The sequence below is a fragment of the Sturnus vulgaris genome, chromosome 2 (genome assembly GCF_052056855.1).
Source record: "Sturnus vulgaris isolate bStuVul1 chromosome 2, bStuVul1.hap1, whole genome shotgun sequence".
In the NCBI taxonomy this organism is placed as follows: Eukaryota; Metazoa; Chordata; class Aves; order Passeriformes; family Sturnidae; genus Sturnus; species Sturnus vulgaris.
In genome coordinates, this window is record NC_142244.1 from 33057244 (window position 1) to 33079702 (window position 22459).

Consider the following 22459-nt stretch of genomic DNA (forward strand, 5'->3'; position numbering starts at 1 on the left):
CAAAAATTTAGAAAAAAATGGCAATAGCTTTCCAGTTGAGCACCTATTGTCACAGCTGACTCATAATTTTCTTATGGCTTTATTCATCATGCAAAAAATATCATTCACAAAGTCCTCAGTCTACGTGTGCTCTAAATGGCTTGTCAGTCACCCTCTGCTAAGACAGCACTGCTAGGGCTCATGATGTAAAAGACTAGTTACCTGGGTTTGGCACTGGAGAAAACATGTTCAGCAATTTTAAGGGGACTTAGAGCCCTAAAGGAGCAGTGAAATAAACTGTTTAGTATCAGAATGAGATGTCACCATTAATCTCTCAAAATGGGAAAAACGAGAAGGAAAAGATATTTGTTATTCCACTTAATGAGAAATTAGGAATGCAATCACGTTGTGACATGAAGCATGGTGGAAGACCAGTAGATATATGTAAACTTTTAATTTCTGCTGAGCTAGAAGGAAAAAAAACCCAACACAACCAATACAAAACAAGAAAAAAAATTTTGTACAATGAAACAAAATTTAAAAGCTTCAGCTCTCTCAATAAAAGGATGACAGGTAATAAGAGGAAATCATATAAAAATTGGTTTTGGCTCACTGAAATGTTTCAACAGGTTTTGTTTTTTTAAATTAACTTTCAAAATTTTTAGAGTGCTGGCAGTTTTTGAAGTTGGAACACAATTTCAAAGGAACTACATTTCCTTACCTACCTGGTATTGGAAGCGGAGTCTGTACAGCATAAGGTTGTTGAGAAAAAGGTTTCACACTACAGAAGTACACAAGAGAGGTGGTTAATAAAAACTCAACCAAACGAAAAGATATTCTTCATCAGCTGTTTGCACAGATAAGATCAAGTGTTTCTCCTCAGAGGGAAAGTGGCATAAATGTCTTTTGGAAATTATTTTTGTATGTGGGCAAGAGAGGGTCATGGGCAAAGACTCAGAAAGCAGTAAGGGGCCAGGACTGGACAGATTAAGACATCCCTGCAGGTGGTCAGCAAGCCCTCCCTCCAGATTTGTTTTTCTGAGATCCCTATCAGCCTCTTAATACACTGGTGCCCATTTATTTATCATTTCAACTACAAATAGTTTCATATCTATGCAAGTGGATATAGGTCTGGGCTGGATGCCTCTCAGACTTTCAGGCCCAAATTCAGAGACATTCAACACCCACAAAGAAACACAGCTTTCAGGACAGCTTAGCTCCATTTTAACACTACTGTAAGAAAAATGAAGGTCTTAGTGTTTCACAGATCCTGTAATAGCTAATGGTGCTCCTCAGGCAGCAGAGAAAGCAGAAGAAGCACCTGCTCTGGATGCTCACATGAAGGAATACTTACTCCTGGGAAGATCCAGCTTGGCCTGGCAATGGTCCTTGCCAAAACTGCAAGAGAACAGCACATTGGCAAAAGTCACCACTCTTAGGACAAAGATGAAAAGGAAGGCTTGCTCTTTTCTGAGGAAACAAACTGCAAACTCCCAGACCTTTAAAGATGTGAATGAGTTCTCTCTTCCTTCTACATTCCTGGTTTTATTCTTGTGGAGATGCTGACTGGTCTTTTTTTTTCATTCCACACACTACTAGAAATTGACCCAAAAGTGATCTTTAATGTTAAATATTATGCATGCACCTTGTCCCGCAGTCCAAGGGTTTCATCATGCTCACTCTCTTGGAAGAACCATTTTCCCCAGGAAACTATTCTCCAGTTCCACTGGAGTTATTTTGACAGAAATCAATGCTCAGCAAATGCTCAGTAGGCCCAATTCACAGGTACGGGGATGCTGACAGACCTTTTGTATAAAGGATTTTATGTAAGGGCCATCTGATCAAAGTGCTGAGAATAAGATTGGGAAATATAAACTTGAGAACGGTTCAGGATGGCCCAAACAGATTTATTCCAAAAAGATGCTGGACCAAGAAAGTGATACAGATACTTAAAAACATTTCAGACAGATGAAAATCCAAAGGAACCAACTGTTCTCTCCCTTGTATCATTAAAAAAATACACATAGTAAAACTCTATTGTTTTACATCAGTGTGAGCAAAGAATTGGACAAAACTGTTGTAGCCACATGACACATTTATTCTACAGAGATAATGCCTTTTGGCCCATTCTGTCTCAGTTCTCAGGATTTTTCAATATCCTTTTAAATACTAGAGTATTCTCAAAACTCCACCAAAGCACTGATCCACTCACCCCAGAAACAGCAGGGTAGGCTGGTCGTGGGAGACCCGGCAAGGCCATTTTACTATGGAAGGCAGTTGCAGAGATAATCTGGGCAGATGACATTGTAGCCATACTCTGCATGGCTTTATCTTTAGCTGCCTGATCCTATGAACAAGAGTAGAAACAGAGAAAACAGGATTATTATAATGATTAACAAGTTGCCAGCTCTAATGCTCTATATAACCAGAATTCTCATCAGCTCCTCTGTCGGGAACAAGCATCTCTGAAATTCTAGGCAGCAAATTCACCAATAAGTGTCCTAAGAACTCTTTAAAGCTGTAATGCTGTCACTCATTACTATCGCTTCAGATGTGAATAATCATGCTTTCTGAAATTCTGGTTTAAAGAATGCTAAGCATTTATCCTTTCTGTCTGAGGGCTTTCAACCACACAGCTAAAAAAGTTTTGTTGTGGAAAGTACACCCCTTGTTGACTTCTGTGTTTTAATAATTGGTAAGAATATTCAATGGGAAAGGTTCTTGATTACAAAAAAAACCCTCAGAGGAAAAGGTCAGAAAAACAAATCATCATCACTGCAAAAATGGCTACCTCAATTTGGGACTGCATTAGTCTCAGGTAGTTTATAATTTTATCCCCATCTTCAGGGAAACTTTAAACCTTCATCATCTCTAGGCCACATATGCAGGGAGATTCCTTCTTGTATTTTAACAGGACTGTAGATTTACACACATTCTTACAGGCAATGACAGCGCTACAATTAGTGGGTCTGAGGTAAATATAAAACAAATAGCATTCTTCATTTCTTCTTTCAAGGAATAGATAGGCAAACAGAAGCACTTCCCCACATTCTGCCTTTCCTCCTACATCCCCTACAATTAATCTTCATCCTTCAAATATTCCACATTTATCTGTGTCGTTATAATTACCACGGGAAGCTCACAGATTAATTCATAGCTTGAAGAAACCGCTGAAAGAGGTACAACAGCCCTTGCTGTCTTCTTCAGGAATTCTCACTTCCCACTTGCATTCACCGAACTGCAGTAAATTCTTACCCTTGGGCCTCCATTCTTTCTAACCCCTCCAACTTATCTAAGGTTTTCTAAAGTTCAAAGACCAAATATCCTAATGTGTCTAGCAAAAAAAAAAAAACAAAAAAAAAAACAGGAGAGGCGGCATCCTCAAAAATCTCCATAATAAATGTTAATGTTCAAGCAGAATGATCAGTAGAAATGGGTAAGACTTACACTTAATCTTCTTTTTTAGAGCATCTGTGACTCCTGTTAGTACCATTCAAGTGAATGGAAGGGAAACATTTTAAATGCTGAGAAAGTTCCTAATATTCTCCAAAGCTATGAGAAATGTTTTCAGAATCCAGTTTAAATTATGCCTTAGGGAATAACTAAAGGATTACCTACATTTTTGAAGGGAAATCATTACTTTCTGGCTTTTTCTTTATATACATAAGGACTACTTCCCATGTGCCATTGCAGAAAAGGATATTTTTCCTTCCCTTATTTTCTCACTGGAAAAACTGTATTTGTCTACCCGAGTTTATACATGAGTTTATGCAGAGGATGCATTTACTTGTGGAGGTATTAAAAGTTAAAAGAAAATGTAAAATAATTAGGGAAGGAAAGTATTTTACCTATAAACCTCTGTTGTGGTTTGGTTTTGTTTTGTTTTAATGCTTGACAGACTGCTGGAAGAGCATGTTTTTAGAAAATACATCTCCTTTCTGTTTCAGCTAACAGTTCTGTGTTCATTTCAAGTGTTTTCCAGTGTAAAATAAAAAAAGAAGAAAAAATAAGGAAAAAAGGAGTGACAAAAACTTTTACCAAACATTTGCAATGTTTGCATTTTCTTTTATTATTCTTAAAACACATAATAATGATGATGGTGATTATAATCATACCACCACGATTTCCCACTTTTTTCCTTAGTGCAGATAATATTTATTAGCTACCCAGGACATGGAAAAACTACTGACTTTTGGGAACAGAGTTTTCTTCAAGTTTCACCCTATTTTCCAGCTCTATCTTTTACAGACACATTTAAAAAAGACACCCCAGTTTGTGTGGAGATGGAAACAGTGCAGTCACTACTCTAAAAAGCCATCATGTAGCTGCTCTGATCTCTAGGATATAAAAACAAAAACGTGCACTTGCTTTAGAAAATGAACAGTGATGGGAGAACACACAGCTGTCAGCAGGACCTTGGAAGAGGGGCAGCAGTTTCTGTGATTTCATTTCCTTGCTCTATGGAAATGTCCAGTGAAAACAGAGAAGTAAATGAGCTGAATCAGTGCTCCCGACTTGCCACTGCAGGCGGAAAGGAACAGCCTGGTCCTAGGGAAGGGTTCTCTGCAGGCAGCTGGGCAGAGCTCACAGCATGGCCTGGGTGGTGTAAAAGCACAGCAGCCAATGGCTCCATGGAGCTCCCCAAGACACCTTCGCTCCTCGAGAACAAAACCAGCCAGCTCCTGTGAGCTAAGTGGAAACAGGCTCGGCTGACTGGCTTTTCAATCATGCCCAACCCCAGAGCTGTGACACACAAGGAACAGAATCAAGGTTACAGATGTAAGCAGCAGTGAGGCTTTTAACACCCCGGGCAGTTGTTGTTTCCTGCTCGCTCTAACTGGCCTCTCCAGCAGGCCTCCACCTGAATTGACCACTTAACAGCACCACAGGTTTCAAGCTTAGGCAGCCCTACCTGGGTGCACTGAATTAGATAGTTGTAATTTGTGCCTCCTTCTCTTTATCAGAGCAGCTGGAAACACAACAGGCTAATAAAAGACACAGCACAGCTTTCTAAAATGGGGCTGGGATGTGGGGGGGAGAGGGGGTGCTGTCATGGCTTAGAGGCAACCCCTGCTTGCAATAGAGCTGCATGCACGTCAGCACTGGGCAACACTGAGTGCCAACAGCTCACACACAGGACATCCATTTGCCCTGGTGCACAGCGAGGAGCTGCCCAGGCAGCCAAGAGGAAGCACATGCTAACAGCCATGCCTCAGCAGTCAGGGACAGACTGGGCTGTCACAGTTATTGTCACCTGAAGGATGGAAGATCAGGGAAGCAAACTCTCTTCCTTCCAGATTACTTATGGCCATACCAAACAGAAAGGTCAGCATTCACCTTCCTTCTCTGGCTGTCTCAATGAAACATAACAAGGCTCAGACCTCACATCCTGCTCAGCAAGCCCTTTCTGGATAGCTCACATTCTAACAGGGGACAGACACCCTCTTCTGCAATTGTCACATACAAACTTGACCTTCTCAACATTTCTGGCAATTCAGTCTGAGCACATAAACCGTTTCCCCACATCAAATCTGAGTGGAAATAAATGTCAAGAGGTTCATTAGGGGGATCTTGGAGCTTTTCCTATGGAAAGGAAAACACAGCTTTGCTCAAGCAAGTATTCAACCATTTTCTCTTTCTTGTTAGCTCCGGCCTCTTCAAATCAGGTCTGAATTAATCAAGGAGCAAACTCTATTCAGTTGGCACCATTTTACCTGAAAAGATGCCAGCTAGCTTTTTTGCTTCCCCTCAGTGGACAACCCCACATCACTACCTCTAGTAGAGGTGGAGCTGGTGCTCTAGTAACTGTAAGGCCACCTTTTCCCAAGTCCACCACAACATCAGTGACTGCTTACTGGTCAGCATTTGGAACCATAAACCCTTCCTGCTCTGGTAAACACTTTCTGCACACTCCTACGTCTTAGTGTTGTTCAGATTTGAATGACAACAGCATAAACTGGAGGTAGAAATAAGACACATGAAATTCAAAAAGGTATTGTTTCTTTATTCTTTAAATAGAATTGCTCCAGACGTCACAGAGCTTCAACAATAATGAATGTTTGCACAACATTTCCTGGGAAGAACCTTTTCCTCTCCTGCTTACTACAGTTCAGTGACTAATCTCAGGCTTTTTTAAGGCTATTCAAAGAGGGAATAGCTGACTTGGAGGGGCTTGTGTGATATGCTAAGGGATATCCGTCATACCTTGAGCTTGGCTTGGATCTCTCTAGCTTTCCGCCTTGCCAGGACCTGGATGTGACTAGATACCTGCATTGAAAGACAAAATTCCATGCTCATTCCAGAGGAATACTTGGTAGCCTCTTGTAGAAGTAAACATGCTTTAGGCAGTTATTTAGGGTTGGGGGTAGGAGGGATTGGGGATAACAATAAGCTGCTTTTCAGAACATAACCCCAGTGCCATGAAATAGGGTGGAGGGCTAGCCAAAGTTAGGTCATCTACAGCAGGTCTAGGCTGCTCAGTGCTTTTTCCAGCATAGCATGGATATTCATTCCCAAAGTACAAAGATTCCTTTTTCGTCTCATGTGCCAGGTATTTTCAAAATCATCATTGCTGTCTTGTCTGCTTGGGCTGAACAAGGAATCTTCATGCAGAGAACCACTGGTGTTCCCTGAAACACTCATCAGTAGGCCAAGCAAATAAAATCATGGTATTTAACATTGGAAAAATTTGTGGGTCATGATATGATTGGCAGACATGAGCATTATAAATCTCCTGTAAAATGCCTGAGCTGACTCTTCCTGCCGTTCTTATTAACCAGCTCAGCACAACAACCTCCTTCCAGAGAAGTCAGAAACCACCAACAAGTGAAGAGCAAGAAATTTGTTCTCATTAGCCCCCATAATATCTAGAGGTCCAAAGAAGCTAATCCTTACAGGGAAAACTGGACACTTACCTGTTTCCTTGTGCGTGTTTTCCCTGTTCTCAGCTTAATATAGCGGGCAATCAACTCATTTCGGCCTGGAACAGAGAAATAATGCAAGTACAAGTTCAGAAAGCAACGATCCCAGCAAAAAAGATAGGTAATTCCATTGTGTATCTACAGAAATCAGCAGCAGGATGATTCTGTCACACTCCTTTCTTAGAAAGGAACTTATTAGTGCACATGGTAGAAATCTGAGTTTTAGGAGCAGTCTCCTATAACATCTCCACAGGCAAACTGACAAAGTTTGGGCCAGATAATTGGACTAGGGACTTGATGGAAATTGAATGAATGAATGGATGGGGTCCCAGTTGACAATGAGCTGACAGTGAGGAAGCAATGCACCCTTATGGCAAATCTCAGCTGCCAACAGGTCAAGGGAAGTGATCCTTCAGCTCCACTCAGCACAGCTGAGGCAACATGTGGAGTACTGAGTCTAGTTCTCGCCTCCTCAGCATGAGAAAGGTGTGAACACACTGGAGCAAGTCCAGCAAGAAGTCAGCAAAAATTCTTAAGAGACTGAAGCATCTGTGCTATGAAGAGAGGCTGAGGGAACTAGGTCTGTTCAGCCTGGAGGACTCAGAGGCAGTTTTTAATCAATAATAATAAAATAAATTACCTCAGGCAATGAAGGGAAAAAGGTACCCAACCCCTCTCAATAGTGCCCAGTGATAGAACAACAAACAAATTAACACATATGAAATTCTGTCTAAAGCAATTAAAAAAAAAAAAAGGAAACACACAACTTTTGTTACTCTAAGAGTGGTTAAACATTGGCACAGGCTGCCCAGAGAGGCTGTAGTCTCCATCCCTGGAGGATAGACACAACCTACTAGACACTGCTTGAGCAGCAGGGCCGGACTAGGCAATTTGAAGAGATCCCTTCCAACCAAAAGGAGCCTGTCATTCTGTGTAACTAAGTCCAAGAAAATAAACAACAGTGGGGAAGCACATGGAAACAGCTACACAGAATTTATCAGTGTGATATGATACAGTGAATTACAAGTGCTTTCAGGCTCCTGCAGGCAGACTACCCAGCTTTATTACACTGGCTCCCATGTATCACGTCTAAGCAGTCACACAGATTTTATTGTCTTTCTGGAGGTGAAGAAATTAAGAGCAGAAGCAGAAAGGCAGCAGTTATGCATGTGAACTCTAGGCTGGTTCAAAGCAGAAAACACGACAGAAAAAGAGCAAGCTCTGCAAAATAATACTTATGTGGTGACCACAGTAGTATCAGGATAGTACTGCAATAAATACTGCGAGTAGGAGCTGCAAGGCTGTGAGAAATCTTGATATGGCTGGAAGTGTTTGCAGAATGAAGCAGGAATGAACTGGGAAACAAAGCCACAGCTCTTGTGAAGTTTATTTATAATGAAATTAGAAAACCCAGTATTGTCTGCGGGAAGTTTGTGGGCAAAGAACTTGTATATTAGGGCATCACAGACATCAAAAGGTAAGCAGTGAAATCAGCATTAAACTATCAGTATTAACTATTCCAGTAGTTCAATATTCCATGAAAAAGCTGTAACTTGTTTTTATTGTAAACTTATTTCACTCAACCCTAAAATAAAGTGCATACAGGGAAAGACTGCTGAAATTTACCACTCAAGCCTTTAGGGAAGGACTGGCAAAACCCTTAATTCCATCTGTTTCTAAAACAGAACAATGCAAATGTCCATGACTGCAGTTGTTCACAAAACACAACCAATGCACACATAGGGATGGGAAAGCATTTTACATGTACAGATCTTAATCTTTCCCTAATGGTGTCATTGTAGCAGCTCCCCTTATTCCCCCGGGAGAAGAAACAGGTCAGTAGCTGAGAAATCAGCTCCAGCTCCTGTAAACACAAATTAGGAACCGTCTCTGTGCCAGAAACACAATGCCCTGCCATGTAAGCACTGACCTCTTCAGTTCCCATAGTTTCTGCTTTAGCACAGTGAGAGTTTGGTGGGAGCAGATGCTGTTCTGCCACCTTCCACCTGGCTGCTCTTCCAACCCATGTAAACCATTTTCACAAAGCCGAGACCAATTACTAGCGACACATATCCACACCATCTTCCTCTAGTGCCAACAGTAACATTTATGGCTTCTCAAAGCTTCCATCTGTTTAGACATGGATCCAAGCTGAAAGGTAAGAAACAATAGACAGATGCCAACATACAAGAAATTTTGGAAGGACGGTTTGACACACATCAGAAATGGGAAATGTGCTGAACAAAATAAGGCACTCGATCCCTATTATCTATAAAGAAAGTAGAAGGAAAATTTTTGTTTCAACAAGACGACCCTTTGAGACACAAGGGGAATGAGTTAAAGGAAAAGAGAGGAAAAACCAGCCTTAAGAAGAAGTGGATGTGGTGAATTTCAGGCAAGCTTTTAAAGGGTATATATTAGGCTATACTGAAAACTTAAACACATGGGAACTCTCCAGACACTGGCTCAATTATGGGTCATCCTTGAAAAACTAATTTCAACGGATTCTCAACCAGATACAATAAATTTTATGGAGCAAATTCATATATATTGCGTGCCAAATTAAGTAAAGAAATTACAGAGGCTGAACAGTGTGACAGAACACCATTCTGCTTTAGTAGTAAGGGGCTGCAGGGGTAATGGGTATGAGAGGATGTCATGAACAGCTCTGTGCCAGTCACAGTCAATTCCAGCCACCACCAAACTGGATGAAAATAACAATCAATCCATCAAATCCTCAACCAGTCAGAGGACCACAAGCTACCTTTGCTTGTATGTATTTTGGGAAGGGTGAGAGCCAGCAGGGACAGGAGACACATGAAGAGACACAAAAGGAGACATGAGAATGCACAGGAAAAATACAAGATATGTAAAAGGATAAATACGGAGAAAAGGAGACGTGGTAGGGGACATTGCTGGGGGTGTGGCTGGAAAAGTAATCTTGGAAAAAGTTGCTCCATGACAGAAGAACACTGAGGCAACTGCAGCACCCAAAGCAGAGCAGAGACAATTCTGAAAGGACTGCAGCCCATTGAAAACCCATGCAGAGATGAGAAGGAGCTAGAAACAGGGAACACCAAAGGGGAAACAAAACAAAACGAGAAAAAAAAAGCAGGAACTGGCAGAAAGAGACCTTTACACAGTGATGCCAATCTCCTGCGTCACCCAGCACCTCATCAAAGGAATTAAGAGGGACAGAGTGCTAGAGAGAACAAAAGAAGGGAAACAGAGTAGGAAGCAGGGAGGAGAGACAATAAACTGTAGTCAAGCCTGGGAAACTGGGAGGTATTTCCATAAGTGTGCATTTAACTGTTTGGCTTTGACAACATCAGCAGCAAAAATTGCAAAGTTCTCTCAGGCCATGTACTTCACCAAAAAAGACTAGTGAGAGGGGAAATTGTACAAATTGCAGATATTAGATGCCAGTACAAAAATTCTCCAGAAAAAAACTCTACACAGAGAGCATTTAATTGTGGATCATCAAATTTCCAGTTTGAGAATTCACTTCCCACTTGCTAATATCTCACATACAATCTTCCTATTCCAGAAGTGTGTCCTTACAGACAGGTTAAAACAGAAAATGGCAGGTTACACTAAGCTAATAACATACTGGGAGCACAAAAAAGAAAAAAAAAGGGAAGAAAACCCAAACAAACAAACAAAAAAACCCCAACAAACAAACAGATCACTCTACAAAGACATTCATCACAGAGATTACTAAATATAGAACTATGTAAATTGCCAAGCCCAGTAAACTGCAGCAAGGGAGTATTAAATTACCATGAATCAAAACTGCAAGAGAAGCAAATCCTAAATGTCTTTTGTTTCTTATCAGTAGTTAGATGTAAGCAGGTAATATGTGGCTGGAAGTCTGTAGGCTCACAGGCTCTGGAAGGCACCCTCTTTGTTTCACAACCCTGGCTGCAGGGTCAGCAAAGACCAGCACTGCTCACTTGGCTGGAACTGGCAGAGCTGTCATAAACCGTCAGATGGTTCATTTTTTAGAGCCATGTAAAGTGTCCCTCAGTAATCTGATCATATGTTGTGTTCTTAGAATAACTCCCGCTGAGGTCTGCCACGGTCACCAGAACCTGCCAACAGTTGTGACTCCTCTGTCGAAACCGCGCGTCGGGTTTCAAGGAGCTCCAGCCAACATTCCAACTGTGGCACAGAACCTTTATCCTCCATGGAGCCTTCTCCTTGGAAGCATGGCACGAAAAAAAAGCAGCCAAGAGATATTCTTTTATGTTCTATATCTCTCATTCTAATCAGATACATTTCCAAGGGCAGCAATTTGGCTCCCATTAAGTCTTACACTAAATTGCAAAAGCTTGCCTTCAGTAGTTATGCAGAAAGCAATTGCTAAGAGAGGTGAATAAGAAGGCTTTTGGATTCTCCATTCTGCACCTGTGCAACTTTGAATATAACTGCAGAGAAGTGTCTTCCTGATGAGGGATAATTGAAGGGAATTCCCATCACCACAGAAAGCATTTTCCAGTCCTACCTCAAAGTTCATGCTGACTTTCTGTTAGTAGAAATTTTTCTTCCTCTCATAACCAGTCTCTTTAAAACTTATACTTCCTCACACACCTGTTGCCAAAGAAAGTGAGATCAAAGAATTCAGTGATTTCTGCAAAATCCTTTCAGTGGGAAATGGCAAGGAAGTGCCTGTTTCTTGGTAGATTCTGTACCTTTCTCTACCTAAAGCAAACATTTACAACTACCTATAAGTAGTTCTGTAAGAGAAGCAACTATCCAGCTATATCTAGTGAAAGGTTTATCCAAGCAATAAGATGGCTTTAAGAAAGCCATCTCAACTCTCATGTCAATCTCTTTGGGTCACTTAATGATCTCTCCTGGGACATTACTATCTCCTTGAACTTATTTAATTAACTATTGGTTACAATCACCATCAACATAATGAACTGTGTGCATCAGACAAATAAATCTAGACAAAAGAGGGAAGGTAAGGACACCTCATCGATCCACCAAATGTCAGTGTTTCTCTATGCATACAACACAAAATGAACTGCCAACCAAGCCTTACCAGAAAGACACTTTTTAGACAAAAGCAGTGTGTGTTTGCATGTCCATATGGGACTAATTGCCACTGGGGTCTGCCCCATCCATAGCTCCCTGCACAGCCTTACTTCCCATCTCTCATTCCACTACTTCCTCCTCCCTACTATGCTAAATGCCTTCTGGGATGTCAGCATCAGCTGTTTGAGAAATAGGGCTACATGTGTCAGAAACCACATTTTTTGGTCTTTTTGATGGTTATCAAGATGCACAGACATCCAACTTCTACCAATATAACCTAGTTTTAATACTACCTTTATTAAGATCTTATTTTCATCACAAACCATGTTTTCTCACCAAAGGCTTGGTGAGAAGATTTTGTTTGGTTCCTCTACCCAGGAGACAATAATGGAACTTAATACACCACTATGACCATCATACTGTGATCATTTCCCAAGACCATGGGAAAACCATATTGCATTTTATGGCACTGACTCATCCTATGAAGACATCTTTGACCTCACCAGAGCAGAACTCAAGTGCTCAATAGTCAAGTTTGAGTTTCCACAGCAGAGTTACACACACTAATGAATTTTATATTCAGCTGGGAGAAGAAAATTTCCTCACTCTGATCATTTATTCCTTGCTTGAATTTTCTCAGGATAAATCTTCAACACGAAGATTCTCTGAGCTCATTCAGTCCCTACAGTAAGGGGATTTTGAGGTAAAGAGTCAAAGAATGATAAGCCAGTACTTCTGAAAAATATCAAAACAGTCAAAGCCTGAAAACACAACATTGAAGGGACTAAGACCATCACAGTCAGCTCTTCCCCAAAATATCTGTTTTCATCATTTGACTGCACAAATTCTGAGTTCCTCCCTCTTCTGAAATGACAAATTCAAAGCTTTATTTGCTGGGCAGAATGCACAAGTCAAGCCTCTCACATGGCAGGCAGGTGTTTCATTTGTCTGATGTTCAAAAACTCAGTTGTCTCATTTACTAACTGGTCTAAACACTGAAACCCACTCTTGTATTTTGCTGGAAAGGTGTTTACTCCTATCCTTGCCACTGCACAGCCTAAATTCAGCCAGAAACACAAACATTTAGAAACTGCTTTTTCTTGGTGGTTGGTTTAAGGTGCTTCACACAAGGTGTATGGTTGGAGTATAATAATTACAGACCCTGCAGTTTTGGGGAAGCCTCTTACTGGTTCCAGACAAGTACTGGAGATAAATGAAAAGTCAGGCCCTATGGGTGTAGTTAGAACAATCTGAAGAGGTTCCCCACTCCTCAGCTGGTCATTCCTCCTCCTGGAACATTCCATCAACTCCTGTGTGCAGCTGTATCAACTAAATTGATGGCAAAAGGGGAGAGGGGACAGGGGAGGAAAGACTGACATGCACCACTCTAATTATCAATAATTAAAAAATAAAACTACCCGTCCCCATTTAGATTTTTTGAAGGTTTTGTTTTGTGTTTCCCCCACATCAGCCTATTTTTAACTGGATTGGTGAACTAGTTCATTTTGTGGTCACTTTAACCACGGCAGCAGCGCAGCAAAGAGAACAGAGGAAGAATCAGTGCAGAACTTCTTAAACCAGTTTTGCCACCAGAGAAACTGTAGTCTGGAACTGTTCTCCACCTAACCCTCACTCACAAACAGGCTGGTAAGAAAATGGGCAAGGCACTTCCTGTGCTTGCATCATTTGTCTCAAGGCTAAACAGCGTTAAACTGCATTCTAATTACTGCCCCAAGGGCATGTGGAGTTACTCCTTGTAAGGTCAGCATTTTCTAAGGTACAACAAGGTATGCAGGCAGCAGTCCCTCCGCATCAGCCTAATGGGAAGCTCCAGGCTATGCAACTCTTCACCACACCTCAGTCTTTAATAGTGCTTTTCAGTGCATAAATTGAATGTCCTCATCAGCTGTGTTTTCCCACATTATCGCCTCAGGCCACAGAAATGTAAGTTAATCCATCCAATAAGTGCTCTTCCATATACACGTTAAGGACTGCAAAAGGAGCAGAGCTGGGACTTGTTCTGGTACTTCCCAGGGTTAAGACTGATAAGAATCCTACAGAAAATGTTTAGATTCAATTTGGCTGGGAAATCCCAAAATCACACCAATGCAGCTGCATATAGTAACAGGAGTCCTTCACATGCCAGGGAGTGTGTCAGGTAACACCTGAAAGAGCCAATAACAATCCTACATGGAGAGGCATGTCAAGCTAACAGCTTTCAGTCTCTTGGGACACCTGAAAACGACCTCATTGAGGCACAGACACTTTACTCACCAAGGCCTGGGTTCAGAGAAACTTGACTATTGAATATAGCACTGAAACCAATGTTTAACTGCAACAGCATTTTCCATTTACCATCAGTCCAGGTTCTACATCACAGACTCGGACATCTGATAAATTCTTCCTTAGATCAATAAACGTCTGCTCATTTTCTGTATCCTCTAATAACTGTGAGGCATCTGAATTCTCAGCAATTCTCAGTGGTGTTGTCTTAAGGGATAGAAAAATCTTTTTTCTACTGATTTTGTGTTCAGCTGCCCCTGCCAGCACCAACAGTACAGAGTTTCTGGCGGATTTCTGCCCCAAGTGCTAATCTTATGCATGTGCCCAGATGACAGGCTGACCAAGCACTCAAAGCTTCAGCTGCAACAGAAATTAGAGCTAAAAGGGGTCTGTGAGATTTGTGCAGCCACTTGCTGCATGACCAGCACAGACCATGCAGTTCTCAGGGCAGTTGCTCTGGTCTGGCTCAGTCCTGTGAGGAGCCATGACTGCTTCACTGAGCACCTAAGACAACACCACCACCCAGCCCCAGCCAAATGACTGAGAATTACACAGCAGCCTCGAGGAGAGCAAAAGAACCCAGAGACTGTTCTTGCATTATATGAACAAATGAATACTAATTTTTTAAGTGGAATGGCTGCCACCATTCAACTTCAGTTCATGGCATCATGATTTACAGCGCAGTCATTGCTTGTGATCATTTTAAGCCATTAAATTATAGATTCAGCTTAAACAAATGCCTGGACACTCCTGAAAAACGTGGCTGCCTTTCCCATTCTCTCCCTCCCTCTCACCAGATTGTTCCACAGGTCAGTTCAACTTTGATCTGGCAGAAATCTGTCCAGCTCGTTTTGCCAAAATAGTTTGCTATCAGTTCAGCAATCTAGCATGTATCCACAAGGAGTCTGCTAAAAACTGAAGTTTGCCTAAAGAACAGGAGCACAAAATTGGAAGCAGAGCAAGGGAGCAAGGAAACAGGAATGGCAACTCCCTCTTTTCTTTTACTGTGAACTGTAAGGTCATCTCATAATTTCTGAAGGAAATCTACTCTTGGTCTCAACACAACAGTTCCACACCATCCTGACATTATCAAGAATAGTTTTTAAAGATGTCATACTCTTTAACAGGTGAAAAGAGAATAACAACAGAAAAACCTAGCAGAAACACAAGATTAAATAATTGCATAGCCACCCAGGGACTGGTCTGGATAATAGCTGAATTCTGTCAAGATAATGAAAATTCCTTACAGTGGCTTCTGATATTCTCTGTTCCTTCCTACTCTTCTCTCTTTCTTCTAATACCAGCACAATTCTGTTCCAGATTCTTTAAGTACCTGTTCCCTGACTGAGTTCACAGTGTAAGTCTGACAGATAAATGGGCAACCATGATTCAGGCAGGACAGCAGGAACAGGAGGATGACAACACTATTTAAGCTGCAGAGATACCTAAAAATGCACATGGATCCAGAAGGAAATTTGCATGTATCTAGGTGCTTCAGTTACCTTCTATATGAAAGCTTCTATATCTAGATTTGTCAAATTACTTTCCCACAACTTTAGCCACAAAGGAGCAGACTAAAAATGAACACCTCAAGTACAGCTGGCTTTGCCTCTGGGCCCAGGAGCAGATGAGACGATTTTTTAAGGTCTTTCCCAGCACCATTTTCTACGATTCTACAACCAAAGCCAGTGATGCCATGTTTATATGCAGGAATGCTCATAATCCCCAGTCAGGGTTGAAAGCAACACTGAACTGGGTGCCACACATGCTGGTGTGTTTCCCTGCAGCACTACCATGTGTAGAAAATGGTTTGTGTCTGCAGCACCTGCACTCAACAACTTGGGCACTGCTACTGGGTGACCTCACCAAGCATTAGTCACACTCCTTGCACTCCTGCCCACAGACTCCAACCAAAGCTCCTGGAAAGGCACTTGCAACTATTGTACAAACCAAGCCCAAGAGGGAAGAAAAGTGATTCCATTTTACATGGAAATAGTGTCATTTCCTGTTCAAGAAGGAACAGGAAAAGCGACAGAGCAAGACTCTGGCTGTTTATGCACATGGAGTGAGACTAAGAATGTGAAGGAGTATCCAGAAGATGGGTCACAAGTTCAAGGTGACAGCAATGAGCAACAGCTGCTGGCTGTGCACCCTTCAGCAGCAGGTGTACCCAGGCCCCAGAGGTTTCACTCAGCTCTGCCAGTGACCAACAGATTTACAAGACCATCTGTCTGGGCACAAACTGCACACAGCCTTCCCAGTTTTGCTGCCCAGATCTTCACCACACACAGACAATACAGGGTTTGTTATGGATTAGCTAATGAGCAACTGTTTAAACCAATAGACAGCCCTAGTTCTCCTGCGCTCATTAACTGGATCCTACATGAATGAGAATACTGCTTGTTTTTTTAGCTGCAATGCTGGCTTTTTCTGAACAAGCAGCTTCACTTCAGGCACTAGAAAATGGAAAGGTTATGTTGTGTCACACTGGTTTTGCTTAAGGAATAAGGAATGCTTTTGAAAGAGATTTGTAAGAAAGTTCACGTTACAGGTTTTACTTACTTGCACTGAAGAAGTAAGGGAGTTCCTTTTTTCCTAGGCCAGGTCTCCACACAATCTGCATATTGACATTATCTGCTCCCTCTATGCACACCCTTTCTTGAGAAATGCTGTCATCCTTCTCTACTCAATGTCTGGCTAATTGACAGAAGACAAACTCCTGGAATTTACCTAGAAGTCTGCTCTTTTTGTTTCAGACCTAAGGAAGGGCTCTTGTTAAATAAACATGCTCAGGTCACAAAACCACAGGTCGTATGAATCACAATAGTAACAATTTACAAAAAAATGCAGACATTTACAGTGTAAAGCCACCTGTTTGCCCACTTGTTTCCTGTGTAAAACCATAGCATCTCCCATCTGGAATCCTCCTCTAATTCATATAAAATACAGATACACATGCGCACGTGCACACACACCATTATTTGGGAGTAGTTTTGCAAATACAATCCTTGTAGTTTTGTCTGATGCAATTTTAAAAGCCCCCAGGCACAGCACTTCCATTATAGCTCTTGAGAAGAGTGAGATCCCACAGCACTGAGCACCATGTTGTCCTGAAGCCTTTGCTGATATCCATCCTATATTCTCTCTTTCTCCCCCATTAATCCTAGTCATGCTCACATGTTCCACATAAAATCCCTCTCCCTCCTAAATGTTAACACCCTTCAAATATTTTTAGACTGTTATTATGTGTCCCCCCACCCTCCACCTTTCAGTCATCACTTAGCCAAGCTATGTATATTTAGCTACTTTAATCTTTCCTCCTAAATCAGTCCCTTCAACTCCCAGAGCTCAATGTTAAGTCTGGTATGCTTGCTCTTCTCAGAACTCACTCCATGTTTTTGAGATCTTTCTGGTAATGTGTTTGCAGAAACCTGTCCAGAAGATAGCTTTACATGCACTGGTTTTAAAGAGAGAAGAAACCCAAGTCCATGGGCACTATTAAATTTCGTTTTCCATATCTGTTTTTTGTTCCAAAATTTTGAATTCAATCTGAATTTTTAAGTATTAATGAACTTTTGGTATTTGTAAGATTAAATTAGCAACTGATAGTATTGAATCCAGTTGTGAATGAAGGAAGCAGGTTTTAAAATGTAAAAGAACACTAAGGCTTTTTAAAACTAAAGTTTTCAGAAAACCACTTGAAATGTGTAAAGTTATCCAGAAGAAGAGCAGAAACAAAACAATAACATGAAACAGGGGAAAAGGCTGAAAAATGAAATATAGACAGTCTCTCAGTTAAAAGGTGGGTGAGTGGATACATCTACAAAACATAAAGCTGGTCTACTAAATTGGAAATCAATTAAACTGGATGTGTTATCTACAATGCAAAAAAAAAAAAAATCAAACCAAGTGCCTTTCTGACAATATACCACTACAAGTCAACTCTCTCTTGGAGAATTACTAAAAATCTGAAATTTAAAAATGAAAAAGTCAGAGGAAGAGCTATAAGGGTAATGCAATGGTGCCAATGAAGGAATTCACACATGATGAAAACTGTGGCTGTAGACATATACAATGGGAAAAACGTAGTACTACACAGCTCACCTGGTTTTAAGCCTGACAGATATATATGGGACTAGAAAACTGCTAAAAATCAAAAGGGACAGGAAAAATATGTGCCCTATTTTGAACCAATAGAATGAAGCCCCACAAAAGAGTCACAATAATTTTGATAACATGTAGTACACAATAAAATTGCCAACTGTATTTATGTTCAATACTAAGCATGTTAAGGAAAGATGCCACAGCCAGTACTATTAACTGCAAGAAGATTCCTGGTGGGGTGGTGTTTCAAAAGTGGCAAATTTCTCAATATTCAGGAAATGCTTGGAATTCATGCAAAAATATTTCTTTTTACACTTGCATGAAGAAAACACCAGTTAAATTGACATAATTAACACAAAGAACCATAAACTTGGCTTACAAAGAAGATGGAAGGAAAAGCATGACAAACTCCAGCAGAAGTTTAACCCACTGCTAATGTCTCCAGAAGTCTGTCTTTGTCTAGTCAGACAACAAAGAACCAGAGAGCCACACAAAAGCATAGTTGAAAGATGACTGAGTGAAAGAAAACCTCATTATTAAGCAACTCCAAAAACATTACACCTACCACCAGAGGGGAGGGCAAAGTCTGCATCCTGACCAGTTGTCCACGAATCCAAGTTTTGTCTGTCTTCTAGTGTTTAAATACGAGATTCCTTTTTTTTTTCCAAAATCATGGGATAAAGGGCTGTTCTAGAGTTCACTAGGTCATAATAATGGAAGGGATAATAGCTTCAGAAGTATCTCTCTGAGGGATATCACAGCTGAAATACAAATTTTGCAATTACCTGAAACATTCAGTTCAGTGTCAACTGAGCACATTCTCAGCATGTTTCAACAGCTTTGATTGAAACACCATCAGGAAAGATGCTAAACTACAATACAGAGGAAAGCATTTGAGGCCTGTCACCTTGAAGGTTTCCATATTTTAAATATCCATGCTCCTCTCTCCCCTCAAGAAGAAGGGAACTGGGACAGGCAGCATGTTTTATGCTTCTTCGGATTTATGCATTTGCTTTGCCGTTCTACTTTTAGTGACTATTTGAGGTTGGGGAAACATGAAATGAAACTTACCCCTTTAAGTAAAGGCATTATCCTGCAAATTTACCTAGTCATTTCAGAACAGGGGTGGGAGGGACCATCTGTGACCTAGTAGCTTTTAGCATCAGACTGACCTTTCATCCCATCTTAAGTCATGTTGTAAAAGCAAGACTTTGTGGTCCACTGCCTGCTCCAAGTTTTAACTAGTAACATGGTTGACCGTCCTTCTTCTATCATTCAGCCTCTAAGCTTTGGACATCTTGAAGTATTTCCTATCAGCAATTCACAAACAGATGGCACCAGCCTGGGAGATGGATGACTGCCCCCAGCTGTCTGCCCCTCCCTGCTCAGCACAGAAATGGCTGAGCTGTTTGAAAAGCAGCTGCTAAAGTAGTGACTCTTTCTGAACAGCCATCTAACAAACTGCCACCAACTCTAGACCCTCTTGCAAAAAGATGCTCCAAGCCAGGTGTTCCTGCAGTGTAAGGGAACACTGGACAGCTAAGGTAATAATTAAAAACTAAGGTAATTAATTGCAATTACCTTAATTAAATTAATTACCTTTATTTTTATTTTTAAAATTAAAAACTAAGGTAAGAATTAGTTTTTTCAAAGATCTTACTGTCTCTCCTGTAACGTCAAAAAAAGTATCATTTTAAAAGTTACTATTTCTTATTTTTCTGCTCTCACTAACCTTGGGAGACCTGGTCTATTTAGCATCTCTATGCAAATCTCACAAACGTACTAAGCTTTTTCCCTCTCCTTTCTCTACATCAGTCCTGAAGATGCCAGGAGATAGCCAACATCTAATTCTGTGACAGTTTATTTAGTACATATGCTACAGATACGATTGCTCCCACGGAAAAACATTGTTGCAAAACATAAATTACAGATTTGTAATACTGTACCCCCACGGTGTTCTAGCAGGCAACACCCATAAAATTATTCTCAAGACCTTAGTGGTACCAGAAGTGTCACCAGAGAAGAAAGTGTCCCAGACTCAATGCTTCTAATGTCAACACAATGATTAGCAGAAAGGACAGCATTCCATATCACACGAGACAGCTGCCTGTGCCTTAAGCAGGTGGTCAGCAAAGCCTGCTGGAAAGGCCAGTGAGGGCTTGCACCCAGAGCAGGCTGTGGCATGAGCTTACTCAGTCAGGATGCTCCTCCATGCAGAAATGGAACATGTCTAGTAAGGAAAAAGATAATGAAAGGAAAGGCAGCAAAGGAGACACAGATTATCAGTGCACAGAGAACAGCTTGGCTGACTTTGATGTGAAGATGGAATCCTGCTCACTCAGCAATCAGCTGAGTGTTGTCTAAAGAACTGTAAACAAGCAAACTTTGAAGAGGCATGGAAACATGAGCATTAGGCCTGTGTAGAGGCTGAAACACACCTTTCTGTACAATTTTAAATGCATTTAAGAAAAACACCATGAATTCTTCATATTGCCTCAGTACACTTCAGCTAAAACCTGCCAACTTTGAACTGACAACGGGTTGTCTCACAAAAGATGAGAAGCATATAAATTGCACATAGAAGGGATTCTGAGACCTGGAACATCTTTGCCCATAACAGTAGTACCACGTGAGCCACTCCTCAGCGAGAAACAGTGAAATGGTCCTGATTTTGTCAGGGGAAAGGGGCTTATACAGCTGTAACGCCTTACCCCTTGGTGAAGAGAGCTCTGAGCAAGTCGGTCACAGGGTGGATAAATAACCATTCCTTCAGAGGCAGGGCCAGCTCCACATCGAGCCTGCCCTGCTCCACAAGCTGGCTTGTGAGCACTGAAGATGAAATCAAGGACTATATTTATTCTCCCTGCCCGGTCATATCTTTCTATAGATCCCAGACAGGGCCCCACTTCCTTGGCCTGGATGCTGGAGACGAGTAAGCAAAGGAGGGCATAAATCAGTGCCTGGATTCTGTCAGGAGCACACTGAACCAACCATCCACACTAGGAACAGGTGCACTGAAGGCAAGCAGGGACACTGTCCCATTTGGAGTAGTGGGGGAGGGCTTGCAGAAAAGCTCTTAATTTCTTCTCCCTGAACCTACCCTATAAACTTTTCACCCCGCAAGAGGGTTATTTACCTTCTGCAGTTCACCAGTCCAGTCATCTAGGTGTGTTCCACTTAACACCAATCCATGCTAAGTCAGGCCCAGCTAAGTCTCATTGGTTTCTGTATCCCTTTGTACTTCACTTTTGTTCTCATTTCTTTCCTTTTTCTTCTCTTGCACTCTCTGCTCTGACACATTCACTCTAAAAGTTGAAATACTTCAGGGGCCATGCAAAATGTTCAGTAAATTAATACAGTCTTAAAACAAAACTGCAATTTTTCACCAGTAATTTTAAAAGTCACCCATCATGAAAAGCAGACATAGAGCAAGAGGCATGTCACTAGTTCGTGCATAATAACCGTAGGGTGGAATCTCAAGTAATATTTTAGTCTGAGTAACATTTTAAGCAAGCATCAATCCCTAAAGAAGCAGTCGTACTTTAACCTCAGTCATGGCTGCTCATTCCCAACCTCACCATCCTTTCTCTAAATACCAGCAACAAGCAGCTGGGCAGTATCCAAGTTCACTTCTTTTCCCCTTTCTGACCCCGTTACTTTCAAGCTGGATCAGTTCCCCGGGTTGGTTCCATAGCACAGCCACAAAAACATCTGTGCCAGCACAGAGCAGGAATTGATGTCTGCCTAAGAATACTGGCTCTGGATTAGCCTCAGGGTGATAAGCCTTACCCAACCTATATTGTTCTTCCCAGGTACAATGATGTGTGTACCCAGTAAAACCATCCACTGTAGATAAGCCATGTAAACAAGACCCCACCCACGCTCCCACAATCAGAGCAATCAATTCTCTTGCTCAGGGAACAATGGCCTGATCGGTGGACAGAAACCTGCAGAATGACTTGTGAAGTGCTCTGCAGGAAGCCCCGGGGCATGCACGGAGCATCCCATGATGGGGCCAGTGAGGCTATGCAGATTCCAATGTATGGGGAGGAAAAAAAGCAAGCACTGACTGAGTAGAAAAAGGGCTGTCTTCCTTAAGATCCTTGCTAGTGTTTTGAGAAACTGTCCACCTT

At 41.5% G+C, this 22459-nt stretch overlaps 1 protein-coding gene across 2 annotated transcripts in view; it reads right to left on the reverse strand.

The window, feature by feature from the left end:
* Positions 1-22459, reverse strand: part of TEAD4 (TEA domain transcription factor 4) — a 51140-nt gene that overhangs the window by 13389 nt on the left and 15292 nt on the right. Inside the window, exons 1-6 of one of the 2 annotated variants that reach the window (XM_088159170.1) lie at positions 8830-8913; positions 6894-6958; positions 6184-6246; positions 2192-2326; positions 1334-1377; positions 705-760 (exon numbers count right to left, since the gene is read on the reverse strand). In XM_088159170.1, coding sequence (XP_088015296.1) covers positions 705-760; positions 1334-1377; positions 2192-2302 — 211 coding nt within the window. In that variant the 5' untranslated portion in view covers positions 2303-2326; positions 6184-6246; positions 6894-6958; positions 8830-8913. Of the gene's footprint in view, positions 1-704; positions 761-1333; positions 1378-2191; positions 2327-6183; positions 6247-6893; positions 6959-8829; positions 8914-22459 lie in introns of those variants that run through there. The other variant, XM_088159169.1, reaches the window with a different exon arrangement.